Source organism: Molothrus ater, chromosome 3 (assembly GCF_012460135.2).
Source record: "Molothrus ater isolate BHLD 08-10-18 breed brown headed cowbird chromosome 3, BPBGC_Mater_1.1, whole genome shotgun sequence".
Lineage (NCBI taxonomy): Eukaryota > Metazoa > Chordata > Aves > Passeriformes > Icteridae > Molothrus > Molothrus ater.
This window is the reverse complement of record NC_050480.2, coordinates 69,588,018-69,604,919: the sequence shown is the minus strand read 5'-3', so window position 1 is coordinate 69,604,919 and position 16,902 is coordinate 69,588,018. Positions and strand designations below refer to the sequence as shown.

General features: G+C 42.1%; 1 protein-coding gene across 2 annotated transcripts in view; it reads left to right on the top strand.

Moving 5' to 3' along the window:
• Positions 1 to 16,902, top strand: part of ADGRF5 (adhesion G protein-coupled receptor F5) — a 46,950-nt gene that overhangs the window by 24,668 nt on the left and 5,380 nt on the right. The window contains exons 10-22 of one of the 2 annotated variants that reach the window (XR_008508282.1): positions 357 to 563; positions 2,444 to 2,677; positions 4,040 to 4,204; positions 4,336 to 4,554; positions 4,813 to 5,031; positions 6,241 to 6,393; positions 7,610 to 7,806; positions 8,389 to 8,568; positions 10,032 to 11,402; positions 12,373 to 12,414; positions 12,514 to 12,573; positions 14,424 to 14,508; positions 15,327 to 16,245. Coding sequence is in view for 1 of the 2 variants with exons in the window: in XM_036380604.2 (XP_036236497.1) it covers positions 357 to 563; positions 2,444 to 2,677; positions 4,040 to 4,204; positions 4,336 to 4,554; positions 4,813 to 5,031; positions 6,241 to 6,393; positions 7,610 to 7,806; positions 8,389 to 8,568; positions 10,032 to 11,402; positions 12,373 to 12,414; positions 12,514 to 12,573; positions 14,424 to 14,508; positions 15,327 to 15,406 (3,212 nt within the window). In the remaining variant the exon portion in view is untranslated. Of the gene's footprint in view, positions 1 to 356; positions 564 to 2,443; positions 2,678 to 4,039; positions 4,205 to 4,335; positions 4,555 to 4,812; positions 5,032 to 6,240; positions 6,394 to 7,609; positions 7,807 to 8,388; positions 8,569 to 10,031; positions 11,403 to 12,372; positions 12,415 to 12,513; positions 12,574 to 14,423; positions 14,509 to 15,326; positions 16,312 to 16,902 lie in introns of those variants that run through there. The other variant, XM_036380604.2, reaches the window with a different exon arrangement.

Sequence of the window (16,902 nt, the reverse complement as noted above, 5' to 3'; positions counted from 1 at the left end):
GCTGGACAGTGTGTTACAACTCAGATGCTGATCAAGTGCCCTGGAGGTGTTCTGCTCTCAGTGCACCAAGTGCTGGACTGTCTGTCCCAGAGGATTACTTCAACCTGGTTGCTTCTCCTCCCAGCTAATCTAATTAGAAAGTAGTGCTGGTGATAATAATTCTTCTAACTCTGCATAAAACCTTCTGGAATTTTTAGCCGAGAAAGATACTAAAGAATATGTTGAGGGGAAAATCCCATGGCCTGTATCAGAGGTGGTACCCTGCAGCTGACACGAAGCACCTATAAGATGAAAGACACCATAAAGATGTGAGCTGAAGTGACAGTAATGCAGAATGTTGCTCTCTGTCTTCCCAGATCAGACAAACTTCACCGTGAAACCCTCGAACATTTTTGAAGGGGACACAGTAAGACTGACCTGTGAGATAAATTCAACATTTTCCAATGTGACCTGGTATCACTTTGACCAGACCATCTCAGCTGGCTCCCGGTACTCCATAGAGACAGTTTTAGCATCCACAAGATCAATTCTTAAAATTACCAACGTTACGATGAAGGATTCTGGTATGATTTTCCATTGTTAAAACAGCAGATTTAAATCTTTATTGTGGGTAGTTCTATAAAAAGCAAATATGAATGCAGTGGCTGCATTTTCTAGAGGAAATATGAAAATTACACTGCCCTTCATAATTTTCCTGTTATTTTCATTAGTGATCTACGTATTGACTGGCATTGCCAGTAAGATGTGAACTGACTGAAGTGATGGTACATGACTGGGTGTTCTAAGGGCCAGGCTTCATTTTCCTACCAGGGAGATAGTGGTGACTGCATGGCTGTGAGGCATTCCCACCCTTTTGGTGTGGTGGCTGGAGGCTGTAGTTGAATTTGTCCTTAATGCCCTTGCCCCCTACACACACATGACCTAACTAAATCAGAGCTCAGAGCTAGAGTTTTGCATGTTTAGGGATTTTTGAAAATCAGAAACAGGTAAACTGACAGCATTTTTCTGGGAGGATCTATCAGGGGAATTATAATGTATTATCAGAGCTTGGGCTCAAGCTTCCACTCAGTTCATGTCTTTGGACCATGAATTCTACATTCAACTTCATAAAGGGTAGCCTATGATCAGGTATTTGGGCACATGTATGTGAAGTAGGAATAGTGGATCCAAAATTCTTCAGACTGAGGATGCCCTGAACCTGGATGTTTCCACTCCTATGTAAGTGGTCTGCTCATTTGGCTATCCCAGTGGGGAAGAGAAGTCCACATACTTAAAATATGTGGGAAATTTGGAGCTCCTATTGCCAATCTCAAAACCAAGCCTGGCTGCATCCAGGGGACTGGTGCCTGAGAGAGTGGCTGATAAAGAGAAAGGGACCTGTGGGTCCTGGTCAGTGGCAAGTTGAATGTGAGTCAGCAGTGCCCAGGAGAGACAGCCATGTCCTGAGGGGGCACCAGGCACAGCATTACCAGACGGGCAAGAGAGGGGATTGTCCTGCTCTGCTTTAGGTTGGGGAGACCTCACTTCAAGTCCTGGGGGCAGTTTTGGGCACCAAAATACAATAAAGGCATCAAGCTATTGGACAGAGTCCAAAGGAGGCCACAAGGATGGTGAAGGGCCTGAAGGGTAAGAGGTATGAGAAGGAGCTGAGGTCATTTGGTCTGTTCAGCATTGAGGAGACTGAGGGGACACCTCATTGTGGTCTTCAACTTCCTCATGAGAGGAAGCAGAGGGGCAGGTACAGATCTGTTCTCCCTGGTGACCAGGGACAGGACACAAGGAGCTGGCATGAAGCTGAATCTGGGGAGGTTTTGGATAACTGAGAACAGTTTTTCACTCAGAGGGTGGTTGAATAGGCTCCCAAGGGCAGTGGTAACAGCACCAAGCCTGAGAGCTCAATAAGTGTTTGAACAAAGCTCCCAGGCACATGGTATCCTGTGCAGGGCCAAGAGTTAGGCTCAATGATCCTGACAGGTCTCTTCCAACTCAGCATACTCTGTGATTCTGTGATAAATACTCTGCTCTGTTTGACAGTGCCTTCTGAGCAGCTTGAGAGCCTCCACTCTGAGGCTAGTTCTGGTGGAGTCCACCCTGGGCACCTGTCTTGTCACCTATTCTCTGTAGTAATCTTTTTACCATGACATACTGCTGCCAGAAGGACTGTGGCAATATACAGATCCCAAAACCACCTACTCAGCCAGATTTGAAGTATTTTGGTCTGAGAACACAAATCTCAGGTACCCATCAACAGTGAATCCTAGTCTAGATCCGTTTGGCACCAGGGGTTTGCAGAAAGCATTCTGCAGGTGACCTGAGGATACATATTGATCAGCAAGTAGCAGAGCCACTGCAGAGCAGGGACATGTGAAAACCAGCTGTGGAAGTAGTTCCTAATTCCAAAATAAAGGCAAACTCAGCAAAAACTGTTGTTTATGCTTCACAGGTTCCTATAGCTGCGTGTTCATAAGGAGTGGTCTGTATCACACGGAGATACACAATGGCACAGAAACAATATCTGTCTTTCCACTGCATGTCACTCCAAACTTTGAGGAAATCGATGTCACATGTAACAGTCCTGAAGTGCAAGCAAAGGGTCTTCAGCTGTCCTGTTGCATTGACAGACACTTGACATCACTTAAAGTATCCTGGAAAGTAAATGGAACAATCAACATTACAGGTAAGATTAACAAAAGGTTGGCTTTCACCTGCTAGGTTTGCTCACTGATCAAAAGTCTCCTCCTAAGTGGCTGCCCCAAAGTCCTAGGATGAATACAGGGTATGCTCCAAAAGTGGCAGGGGGAAGGACAGATTCTGTATGTGTTGTGCAGGTGCCAGTGGGGTTTCAGGCATCTCCATACACTGATGCCTTAAACTGTGCCATCCTGGATGGAAACAGCTGCCTGGACCAGCAACACACCAGCTTCTTCCAGAAAGTTTATTTCTGCATGGTCTAATTTTGAGAGTAGGGATGAGAGCAAATCAGCCTGTACTGCTATCTCTGGAATCACCCTTGGGGTACAAAGATCTTTCATGTAGCACATACTGAGATTTGGCAGTCATGAGGTACAAGTGCTGCACTGTGAAACAGCTGCAATGCAGATAAATACGAGCACTGTTTGTCTCTCCACCCGTAGCTGTGATACTTCACATACCAGTTGAGTCAGAGGCATCCCGTAAGGCTCTCCAATATACAGAGTTAATAAGGCACCAAGTAAATGTGCTACAAAGAGCTACAAAGTAACATGAACAGAACTGCTCATAAATGTCTATGAACCATCACCCTAAATGGTCTATTGCCCCTCTTAATATTTTATGAGTATGAAGTAACTGTTTATTGTTAACTATTGGCCGTAAATGAAACTTTGCAGAAAGCAGGACAGCAAACTGAGATAAAATCTTCAAAGGTCATGCATGCCCCCACTTCCTCAAAGGACAGTTACCAGAGTGCAGCAGTGCTTGCAGGGAGAGGGGATCCTGGCCCGCTGCAATGGGCCGTTTTACTCCTCATTCCCTGTGGCCAGGCTTTCCCCCAGGAACTCTGCTCTGCTCTCATGTCAACTGTGCTGCCAGCTGCAGCATGGGACAGCTTTAGTGCTTGCAGCTAAACCAGCACTCTTCAGATTTTAAGTTGAATGAGTGTCAAGTACCTCCACATTTTTATTTCAAAATTAGACATTAAAATCTGCAGTGTTTACTCCTGTTTTACTTACCTTTACTCACCCTAAATATCACAGATAATGAGGTTAGGCTTAACCAGAATACTCTTCATTTTGATTGACCCTGAGATTTCCAAGCAGTGTGGTTGCGTTCTGGCTGGTTTTGGCAGGAGGAATCTCAGCACAGAGCTGTGTGCTGCCACTCTGTGAGTGTTGCCACAGCAAAAGATGTGAATGAACTTCAGTGATGATGAGTTAAAAGTTCCATGATGTCAATTACATACAAACCCACAAGGATTTCCATGGCTGGAGTAATTGCTTGTGCTTTTCAGAGGTATTTTTGGATGTCCATAGCCCTTTAAACAATGCTTATTGCTCCCTAGGAGTAACCATCTTGAGTGGAAACTGCACTGGATACCAGCTCAACATCAGTGAGTCCCTGTGCCCCCCTGAGAAGTCAGGTGCAGTGACCACATACACGTGTGAGATGGAGACCGGGCACGGAGCCAGGCGCGCTCAAAGCATCGCAGTCACATACCTGAGGAAAGGTGAGGGGCAGGGACTTGTCACAGAGCAACAGTTCTTTAATGCACAGATGGCCTCTGTGGCACACAGAATTTGTGAGAAAACGATTAAAAGTAACTCTCACTAATGTGACTTTTGTCCTGTGTTGTCTCAGCCCACATAACAATATCTTCAAGCACAAACTCAACAGTTTCCGAGGGATACGGGTTCAATGTAACATGTGAAAGTGATGTGAGCAATTATGACAGCATTAGTTGGAAAATCCAGTCTGGAAATGACACAAAAACAGTAGACTGTGATATGTGCATCCAAAATAGCAAATTCCCAGCCATGTCTGTGCTCACAGTGAAGTCTGCCTCGCAGGACTGGAGAGGTGAGTAAATCTGGTCTCATTGGCTACAAAGGCAATGTAATCTCTGTACCGGATAATTTACAGCATCCTGAGCCCTGCAAATCACTGTGCAGCCTGGCCACAATAAATAAAAAGCCCCCAGGGTTACAATTTTAAGTGTTGGAGGACACCAAGGCTTGATGTTGCCAACAGAATTGTATTTGTTCATCATTCATGACCATGCAAAAGCTGAGGAGCACTTCTGTTGACTGAGACATGGTTTTGTATCACTTCTTTTAGGCACCTACATCTGCACATTCTCCCAGAAAAACCTGGACAGTTCTGCCAACATTACCATCGAGGTGGTTTCCTTGCCCCTGAAGCAGAACATCCTGATAGACCCCATTGCAACATCGATACAGTGCCAAGTGCCACATGCTCTGGAGTGCTGCATAAGTGCAAAGACTGTGAGAGACTACAGGGTTACATTTGTGGTTCAACAAAATGAATTTCAAGTTGGTAAGACACAATAAATTTGCAGAATCATTAGTTTCACTCTGTGTCACAACCCAGTCTCTGGGTGTTTTGTTTTCAGTTAGGTCTGTGTAAACAAGTCATGCTTACTGCTTTCATGACAACCCAAGAGCACTTCTGAGGGTGCAAAAAAAGAGAAATGGACTTTTTTTAGGATGTTGAGCATGCCTGGGGAACATGTCTGGGATTAATACTGAAGTCACTGCTATAGTGAAAAATACATAATGGGTAAACTCAACATTTTGACTTGCTAGGCAGGGAGAAGTGAGCATCCTGATCCTTCTTCAGCTTGGAAATTGCTGAACTCTTTATATTTGCTTTTATCTTCCATTCTGTCACTTTTTAAAATGAATACTGAGAAAACATTACTTAAGAAAATCTACTAATTATTGAAAAATGTCGAGTAACCCATTAAGAATGCAATTCAAAAAAACTACTCCACTTTCTTTGAAGATACAGGGAGCACATCTTTAACAATACAAAAGCCTACGCTTCTATGTCTTCAAATTTAGGGCAACTCTGCAACTTCCCTGATGTGTTTTTATATACGATAAGTTTTCAAGCAAGTTGCTTTTTATACACCAGAATTTTTTGAGTGAATTATAAAAATGTTACTTTGAAAAAAAAAAAAAAAAGCAAATACGATCTACCAAAAATAACTCAGGAAACACGCAGGAGTGCAAAAACAACAGGCTGAGTAGTAAAGCAGGTGGAGACTGAGGAGGCCTTCAGTAGCTAAGAAAAAGGCAAGATGTTGTTGGAAGAGACTGCAGCTGGAGACCCACCCTCAGGCACAGGCATACTGAAGGGCAGTGGAGTGTGGCACAGATCCTGAATTCAAAAGAACCATGTAAGAACAGCCAAACACTATCCCAGCTTAACTGAAACACTTGTGGTAAAGGCGGGAAGAGTATTCTCAAAAACTATTTTCAAAGCAAATTTTGGTTACTGCACAGTTAAGAGGGTTTGGGGAGGATTTGCTCACACAGCAGTAAATGAAAATGTATTGATCATGCAGCAGCTGCCAGATTTATTACAGAGGGACAGATCAGCATACAGAGAGGGAGCTTTTTCACAAAGGAAAGTTGTTTTTTTTCTAGTACCCACAGGAAATAAAGTTTTGTCAATGCTTTCTGCTGGTTTTAGTTGGCTGACCCCAAATCCGTGTTAACCTGTCTTCATCCATCCATACAGAGAAAAGGGAAAAAGACAATTTGCTTTGCTACATGTACAATCACACAGAAAAAGAATGCAACAAAGAGAAAAAGGTTTTGGCGTATTGCAAATTTGTCAACCGCATCGGACAGGGAGTTGACAGTGAACAGATAAGACTGCACTTGATACCTGGTAAGGAGAAAAGTTACTGTTTATAGCTGTTATATAGGACATTACAATATCTTTATTGAATCAGGTGCCACAAATTCATCACCAGTGACATCTAACAGATAAAGGTTTTTGTTATCCATGAACTTTGTCTCCTTTTCTCATGGGAAATTTTTACACACAGAGGAAAATATCGGGTTTTATGTAATTAAAAAAAAAATAGACGAGATGTGTTGTCTTTGCTGTATTTGAGAGTGGACCCAGTATGTTCCAAAACAGTGACAATTTAATCACTATTGCAGGCTGCACCACCAAGCTTCATCCTCTGTGTTGAAATGTGGTCATGCAGTTTCCAGCTTCCTTGCTAACAATTTAGCAAGGATCAAAGACTGTGGTGCCTCATCAGGCACAGGAGGACAGCCTGTGGGAGAGCATTTCCACTTTGAACACAAGAAGGGCAACCTCTATGAGGTGCTGCAGAGACCAGGGCAGCTTCCAGTCAGCTCTGCGGGGAATGTTTTGTAGTTAGAATTCAGCATTGCTAAATCCAGCTTTGATGTTTAGTTCTGACAAGAGTTTGGGTATTTCAGCTCTTTTTATTCTAAATTGGAAAGGAAGAAATCTTGCACATCTCCCTGATGCAGAAATGTTCTTTTTTCCACAGCAGCGGTACCTACAGTTGAATCACTGTATCTGCCAGATTTCACTCTCTTAGGCAATAAATATGCAGACACTTAAATTACTTTAATCACTTTAATCAGCAGATACTTACTGATATGACTAAGCCAATCAAACACAATTAGCAACACCCACGGTTCATCAAAAAGGTGTTGAGGCCTCACTATGAAGGTCTTAATGAATTTCCTGTTAGTACTACAGCAGTACTGAGTACCTTAACAGAATAAATTTCGTATTAATTATTGTTCTCTTGATGTTCAATATAATCCCACTCCAGCTCTGCCTAACCCTGTAGTTTAACAGATAAATTTAAGTCTTTGGGTGTTGGTTTGTTGATTGGATTCAGTACTCAAAAACTGGAGCTTTATTAGGTTGCCTTTTTAATTTCCTGATTCATAAAAATAAGGAACGTGAGACATATACACCCTGAAAGATCATGATTAATGAAAACAGTAAACTGAAATCCTAATTTAAAGATCTTTGAACAGATCACAAATTTTGTGGGGGAAATTCATTCATCTTCCTGCTTCTTATTTTCTATCTCTGTCTCCTCTCTGTACAGGTCAGAAAGTTTCCTGCTCAGACAGCCTGGGCATTGGAACAGAAAACGCCATATTAATAAAGCCATGCTGTGATGTAAAAAATCCAGAAGGTTTTACTCGAGGCAATATAACTTACCGGTGCATCAACAGCTCATGGAAGCCTATAAGGAACAACTGCCTGTCTGGACCAATAAACGACCTGCTGAGTGGTGCTGAGGTAACACTCATGGGTCTGTGGAGGCTGGGATGGGGAGCTGGGTGGGGAGAAAAAGTATTGGTTACATGATTTTTGCTTATCATAATCTAAAATATATGAAGCATTTGAAAGTTTCTTTTTAAAGATATGAAGAATGTTTGGCTTTATTTACACCAGCCAGCAAAAGAGCTGAGGCCCCTCCCAGGACACAGAGGGCCTGAGGCACTGCATGGATAATGTCCATACACATGAATGCTCTGTTCCCAGGCAAGGTGACCTTGTCCATGGCATCCATAAGGAGCAGTTCCTGGCCTGGAGCATTCCCTGAGCTATGCTCAGGCACAAGCCCAGAGCCTATTATAGAGCACACCAACAGTGAGGCTGTAGGATTAACTCTGGACCACTGCCCAGCCTCATCCCCAGGCCCTTCCTACAGTGCCCACACCCTTGGCCACTGCACTTGACAGATGGGTGCCAGGCCTTGGTTTTTAGCCTTGGTATCATCCCACAGTGCTCTTCCCATCCACAAACCATCCAGAGTCACCTTTATGTCAGCCAGGTTAGAGGATTTCCTATGTGATGTGCTGTTATCTTCTGTTCCAGTCCTTGGTCAGCAGCCCTGAGGCAAAAGCTCAACTACCCTTCTACCTTGCACAGCTTAAGGAACAGACAAAAAAGGAGCTAACCACAATAAACAATTCTTCAGCAAACCTAGGTGCAATTGTTACCATCCTGGATATGGTCTCCTCTATCCCAGTTGAGGCAGAGGAGCTCCCTATGCAGGTAAGGTTTTATTTTAAGTCTTATCTACACCGACCAAGCCCTTTGGCCTCTTTTGTCAGAGAAGATGATGTTTTCCCTGAAGAAGTTTCACACTTGCTTAGGATTGAGATCAGGACAGTATTAAGGGAATGAGATGAAGTGACAGCAAAGATACAGAGAAGTTTATGAAAACTCAAAATGATGAGGACAAGGAGTCTATGCATGAAAGAGAAGCTGCTTAGCAACTAGAAATATTTTAGGAACACACGTGTTCCTAAATGGATATCTGCGGCATTCTAAGACAGGAAAGGACAAGGGATGATGGACAAAAAATTGGACGTGAGCAAGCAATGTGTTCTTGCAGCCCAGATACCCAAACATGTCCTGGGCTGCTTAACAGGGAATGTGACCAGCAGGTGGAGGAAGGTGATTCTGTCCCTCTACTCTGCTCTGGTGAGATCCCACCTGGAGCACTCCATCCACCTCTGGGGTCCACAGGGCAACAAGGATGTGGACATGCTGGAATGGGTCCAAAGGAGGGTCACAGAAATGGTCAGAGGGCTGGAGCAGGTCTCCTGTGTGGGCAGGCTGAGATAGTTGGGGTTGTCCAGCTTTGAGAAGAGAAGACTCAGGGAAGAACTTATTGCAGCTTTTCAGTACTTAAAGGGGACTTATAAAAAGGCTTTTTATCAAGGCCTGTGGTGACAGGACAAGGAAAAATTGTTTAAACTGAAAGAGGGCAGGTTTGGATTATGTATTAGGAATAAATTTTTTGCTGTGAGGGCAGTAAGGCACTGGAATAGATTTACCAGAGAAGTTGTGGATGCCCTAAACCCTGGAAGTGTCCAAGATGAAGCTGGATGTCCCTGCCACCTGGAAGGGGGGTTGGACTGGATGACCTTTAAATGTCAAAACCATTCTGTGATTCTATGATTCCATGAGTAGAAGTAGGAATAGGAAAAAAGGGTGAAATGGGAATAGGGAGAGTAAATTCCAGGAGCCATGATCAAGCAAGAAAAATAAGCTGAATGTAACAACAAATGAATAACAGAAGAAACCTTAGAAATAATTGGGAACCTTGATTATGAGGTCCAGAGGAAAAGCACTGCTCTTCTAACAGAAAAGTGCAAAAAGGTTTGATAGTCATAGATAGAAAGCCCTACATGAGACACCAAGAAATCAAAGACAGCAAGAACACTGAGAAAGAAAGGAAAGAAGGCTGGAGATGCTAAAAATGCCAAACAATGCCAAAGTACCAAATAATATATAAAAAAATAGTCACACAGCTCTGCTTTTGGAAACCTTAACTTGCAAACAGAGTATGCAGAGGGTTAACAACTGAAAAACTTGACCTGGACTGAGCAAAATAAGAAAATGCTGGGCTTTTTTAAAAGGCACTTCTAGGACCACGCATAAATTACCATCAGAAACAACAATTAATTGTGTGGGATTTCAGTAACTGCATTATTCTGTTGTTGTTCCAGAATTTCTTATCCACAGTGGACTTAATTGTTGACGATTCCACAACTGAAGTTTGGGAAGACCTGAATAAAGAGAAGACACGACAAAGTTCTTTGTTACTACAGTCAGTAGAAAAGTTTTCCTTGAGCCTCCAACCAGTTAATAACACCATTCCTTCTGTCTCTGCAAACAGCGTTCAGCTCCAAGGGGTAGTTGTCAAGGAAAATAACAACACAGCTTATAACAAGGACTTCCGCAGTGCAGGAAACCTCACAGTCAACGTGCTCATTAGTGAAGCTGAAATCCAGGCTCTAACCCAAAATTCAACCATTGTCAGTGTGATGTACTCAAAACTTGGACATGTTTTGCCCCGGAAAACATTTGAATATGTGAATGGTTTATTGATAACAACAACTTTGAGCAGCAACAGGAGCCAGAAGTTTGCTATTAATATGACATTTGCAAAGGAAAACTTGTCTCTAAAGATGCCCAAGTGTGTCTTTTGGAACTTCACACTCAACAATCACAGTGGGGACTGGGATAATCATGGCTGCACACCCACAGAGTCAGAACATTATGTCATTTGCTCCTGCAATCACTTGACATCATTCTCCATCCTGATGTCACCTGATAGATCCTCCGAGCTAATCTTTGAAAGTTATATTTCCTACGTTGGCCTGGCCATTTCAATAGTGAGCTTGGTGGTCTGCATCATAATTGAATCCTTGGTCTGGAAGTACGTGACAAACAACACAACCTCCTACATGCGCCATGTCTGTATTCTCAACATTGCTACATCCCTGCTGATTGCTGACGTTTGGTTCATTGTCACTGCCTCCATCATGGATCAAAACCAGCAGATGAGCAGAGACATCTGTATCATGGCCACCTTCTTCATCCATTTTTTCTATCTATGTGTCTTTTTCTGGATGCTGAGCCTGGGCCTCATCCTTTTCTACAGACTGGTGTTCATCTTACACAACACGAGTAAGACTGCTCAGAAGACGGTGGCATTCTGCCTGGGATACGTGTGCCCCTTTGTCATTGCAGTCACCACCATCGCTGTCACACTGCCAAAGAACAGTTACACAAGAAAGAATGTCTGCTGGCTCAACTGGCAGGACAGCAAAGCTCTCCTGGCCTTTGTCATACCTGCCTTGATCATTGTGGCCACGAACTTGTTCATTGCCGCAGTTGTTATAATAAAAATACTGAGGCCAACTATTGGGGATAGGTCAAGCGGGCAGGAGAGGAAATCTCTGTTGCAGATTGGCAAAAGCGTGGCCATCCTGACACCACTGTTAGGCCTCACCTGGGGTTTTGGCCTTGCCATCATCATCAAAAACAATCATCCAGCTTTCCACATCCTCTTTAGTCTGTTCAATGCTTTGCAGGTGAGTTGTGCGCATTTTTGTTTCCTCTATTATGATTTAACATGGAGACATTATTGTAGTGGTGTGCTTGGCAGGGCATAAGAACACCAGGGAAAAGCTTAAATTTGCCTAACACATCCTTATTCCAAAAGGGCTCTTTGGGAAAGCCATTCCAGGAATTCAGCAGTATTTCATATTCTCAGCTGCCTTAGCAGATGTGCCATATAGACAAAGCTGGCCTAAAGATAACTCCCTACTTTGCCAGTAGTTTTGGGATCAACTTCACTGCTGAAGACCAGGAAAACAGCCCTGTTGTGTTCAGGTGGGCAAACTTCAGCATCCCTGTTTCCATTTATAGTGCAGCTGGAGGTATCATGTTATGCCTTTTTTGGGTTTCAGTATAAACCACAAGAAAGTCACCAAGATCAGCTGAGAAGTACTAATGATAAAGAGAAGAACTGACAAAAATATACCATTGAGAGTTTTCAGTCACTATGACTTTTGCCATGTATTTAGGTGGTTAGTAGGATCCCAATACAAGGAAGTTTCTTAAGGACAATATAGTTATGTGTACTCTCTCTTTAAAGAGAATACTTAAGATTTCCCATTGTTAAGAGAGGCATCAAAACTGTTTTCTTCAAACCGAACTCACTGGCCTTTTTCTTGGAACCTCCTAGTTTGTCTGGAGAGCACAGGTAGGGCATGTCTTCCATACATACACATTCCTTTTTCCAAATACATTTAGTGCTACCAAACTATCTGTGTCAGTTTGTAGACCAGATCAACACAGAATTTAAATAGACCAGGCCTGGGGAACTGCCAAATGAGCAGTCCCTATGTGATAAGCAGTTAGAAAAATGCTCTGTATCAAAGAATTCAAAGTTTAAATAGTACCATTTAATAGTTTAAATGGACAATGTTGGAGATATTTATGAGATATTGAAATTAAAGATTGCTGTCATCAAAATGAATGTAATTATCTGTCTCCTAGGGATTATTCATTTTGGTGTTTGGGACTCTCTGGGATAAGAAGGTAAGGATTCCAACTATTTCTTACATTATGTCAAAATACTGTTGGAATTTAAACAGAATTTCTGTATTTACTGATTGACTAATTTTTTTTAACAAATAGATACAAGAAGCCTTATTGAAGAGGAATTCATCATCCAAATGGAGTTCACAGCAATCAAAGGTTAGAATCTTGACCTAAAAAAGCATTTCAGTTACTGCTGAGTAGTCTAATTTTGTCCAGTGCACTTTAAATTCTGGATTATTTATTAGAACAAGTCACAGAGGACACTAACAACATAAATATGATTATATCCCCTTTTTAAAAGTTCATTATTTTCACTATAATTGGTAAAAAATGAGAAGGCAGTTAGTGGACATTTGATTTAAATTCCACAAGAAAGAAACTAAAAAATGTAACTGAAAACTTTTAGTTAGAAAACAGAATTTTTTTTGCACTAGTATTTATTCACAATCTGAGAGAAATGCAAGGGGAACTTCTTGGGGAACTATTGTTTCATTTTACACTTCTGCATTTATAACACCTTAACAAAAAGGTGTGTAAGGATGTGTAAGAAACTTAGTAAGCTTTGAGTTGAAATGGACCTTCAAGATCATCTGGTTCCAACACCCACCCCCCCTCTTCCTGAGCTGCCAATGGTGCTGGCATCACCCTTATATGACAATAAAACTTGATTTTATATTGGTATCTGAACAGGGTTTATTCAGAAGAGCCTGTACAGGTATTGCTAAAGACTTAGGAAGCCGACTTAAAAGCAAGGATAATTAAGAAGATGAGAACACAGGCTCAAAGGAATTAAGGAGTCCATTAAGGTTGAACTGTCAGTTCAGAAGAACAGCATTGGATCAAATCACTCCAGTTTCTGCAGGAATTGCTGAAATTGGAAACTACCCTCAGAGATCATCTTGCACCACATTTCCATCAGAGCATGGTCAGCTAGAGCTCGGAGCTGTGTCCAGTTAGGTTTGAGTAGCTCCAAGGATGGAGACACCACAAGCTCTATGTACAGCCTTTTCCTGTGTTTGACCACCTTTACAGTGAAAGAGTTTCATCCTAAGTGGGATTTCCATTTGTTCTCAAAGCCTCTTGTCCTTCCACTGGGCACCAAGGAGAAAAGTCTGGCTCCATCTTTACTCTGTCCTAATCAGACAGCCCTGAGTATGTCCTGGCATTGGGTTTGGTCCTCCCCAGGGGCAGGAGGACTTTGAACTTCCCTTTGCTGAACTTCGTAAGATTCCTGTCATTACATTTCTCCAACCTGTTGAGGTCTGAGAATGAGCAAATAAAGCAATATCAAAGTCTTTGTTAAGCGTTTTATATGTGATTCATTTACCTTCTTTCTCTACCACTTTATGATATAGGTGACAATACAAAACACTGCCTTATTTCCCCCACCAAAGTACAACTAAATAACAAAGAAGGACTGAAGAGAAAAAGATGTGGTTTTCATGCCTTTTTAATACATCCTTGGAGGAATCACGTTAAATTCTCCAACCACTCCAGAACCAAAAACGAAACTTAATTTTAGCAGCAAAATGTTCCTTCCTTCCTTCCTTCCTTTGCATCTGGACTGCAAAGATTGTGTTCTAATGCCCTCTAGCGTGCCAAGTAAAATTTGCCTCGGATTATCTCAGGCTGCTGGCTGTCAAGAACAATTCCCATTAACATAAATCTTAGCTATTGTGGCTACCTTAATGGCCATACTGACACAGCTAAGAGAAGAGGATCCCATACTGCCTGTTAGGACAGACTCTGGAGCCTAAGCCATCCCCCCGGCCAAGAGTTAGAGACAAACAGATTGTGCCTTGTAGTTTCTTTTAAAGTTGATCTCCTCCTATCACCACCATAAACATGCAAATGTGTGAACTTGATACCTCACAAACATCTAGCTTTGCCTTCTGTGGATTGTTTGCTCATACTACTGAAACAAAGTTTATTGGAATCTTTTTTTCCCCCTAAAATGGGGCTACAAAGAAAGTCCTTTTGACAAAAAGCATTTTTCTCTCTTTCAGTCATCCTCTCTCATCCTGGTGACACCAATGCTTGCTATGAGCTACCCATTTTCAAGAACCTTTAACAACTTATGTGGGAAAACAGGTATGTGACAACAGATCTCCCTTACTGAAGCACAAACAGGATTTGGCCTTCATTCTTGCTCTCAGGGTCTGTCTGTCCTGATATCCATTAATCTATTTGTCTCTCCATGCATCCATAGATTGTTTTTAATCTTCTAATGCAAAGGAACTGCAATAAGTCAATTGTAGCATAATGCTAGCAGTGAAATTGTCTATCTCTTAAACAATTATTGGATGTTTCACCAATTCTAAATCCCACTAAGTAAGCTCTGTTTTGAGCTTAATGAGATCATGGCACAGTTCATCTGTCATTCATGTACTCTTCACCACCTTGAAACTGTATTTCTTCAAATGTTCTCTGGCTGCCATTTTGTGGACATCACCATTTTAGTGTTATGACTTCATCTTGCAAAAAACATTTCTGGAAATAACATTTAATTTCTAAGTGTCCAATTTTTGTATCTACACATTGTTCAGAGAAGATAGTAACACTTGGGTCTTAGTTTAGAGCCTTGTCGCCATAGGAGGGAGGGAGCTGAGATTCATCTCAGGAGCCTGTGAATGCGTTGTGTTCTGGATGTGTCCCTGTGCTCCGGGAGAAGCACTAAGTGCCTTCATTTGTGTGAGAAAATCATTGCCTTGTGGCATGGTTGGGAATTCGAGCTGACACATCCTGGCTGTGTCACCAAACACGCTGAGTTCTGTGGTTGCTGGTATTGCTGTAATCCAGGTAGTGCCAGGGCTGCAGGACAAGGCAGAGCCACCTTGGCCACCAGCACAGCTGTCACTGTCCTTACTTTGCAGTGACAACTTGTCTAACCCCTGTGCTTTGTTTTGCAGGCAAATACAGAGTATCATCTTCCGAGCCATCCACCTCTTCCACTGAAAATACTTCCAAGGCATATTCCTTGCTTAACTGAAGCACTGCCGGTGCTAAATCATGTAACTCTGAAAGGACCTCTTCATGACACACACAAAAAGTTCCTGGGAGTCACCAGGAAGCGGACTGCTTCATTTTGACTGAATTGTACCTTGGTGAATTCTTCTGGAATAATCATTTCTGGTTAATGTGTAAGGCAGGGAAGCTGAGAGAGGAGGAATTTTACAAGGCTGCCAATCCCAGAAGAGATGACAAGGATTTGAAGGCCTTCATGTGCAAGAAAGGACATTGGGAGTGAAGAACTCTCAGCCCTTAAGTGGGTGCTTAGCACTATGCCGTACTGAGACATGAATTGCAGTGCTTCGCACGGTTGTTGTCCAGTGGATTTGGTATTTCCCCTGTCAACTCTCTGAATGATCCCAAAGGCCTGTGTAGATACACAAATACCTCACAGTTTCTCTCCTACCCTCATATTAGAGTCTGAAAAGGCCATTGTGGTTTCCATTTTCTATTTAAGACTTTCTGGAACTAAAAATTTCCAACCGAGAAGGCCCATTTCAGATCTTCCCTTTTGACTTACATAAAATGAAGACCGTGATGATTCCTGCATGGTCTTCTTTCAGATGGAAAGACTGAAAGTTCCATGTGGCACTTTTTTGAAGAAAAGGAAGATTTATGCCCTTAACAATATTTTTCTTTCCCTTGATATGTAATGTGGTAAGACAGAGATGGTTGATGCCCTCTGCCACAGAGGGGACTGCATTTATTTAATGCATACAATTGTTTAGAATGCAAGGAGTGCCTTGTGTAAAGTCTGTATGTTTGGGTCTTCTCTCAGAGGAGAAACACGCTTGAAGGACTCAGAGAATAAGCTCTACAGTGAGTATAAATCATCATATGCCAGGCAGGATGAATGGTTTTATATAAATTATTGCTCTAATACTACATTTGTGGAACCATTTTTTTCAAGCCTGTACACCTTTAAAGGCAGGACCCCTGTCTTGAGAAGAACCTGAAAAGTATTTATAATGCACACAAATGTTGCAAAATTTAATATACAATATGGTAGAATCATGAAGATTTCTATTTGAGGTCAGTATCAAATACTCAGCCACGTGGTGCAGTTCTGTTTGATTGTCAGGGAATTTTTGTGTTTGCCAATGGTGAACCTGTTCCTGGAACTTCGGGGTGAATCAGGGTGGGAAACTGTTCTCTACAGTTAGAAGCACTTATGATGGCTTGGTATGGGCAAGGTGGTATGGGTAAGAGTTTATGAATTCTGTGTAATAGCTAATTAGTGTAAGTACACCAGCACAGCTCCAGGGAAAGTGAGTGATCATGTACTGATTTATATAAGTATCTGTACCCTTTAGGGTTCTTGAGCAATTTTTGCAGGAACATTTCCAGAATCTTAATACAGGTGTTTTGGTGTGATTTTTAACAGTGTTTTGAGAGGTTCAACCAGTTATTTAATCTAAGTTTGAACCATGGCTGAGAGTAAATGCATAGGCTCTCAACACTTCTGCTTGCTATGGG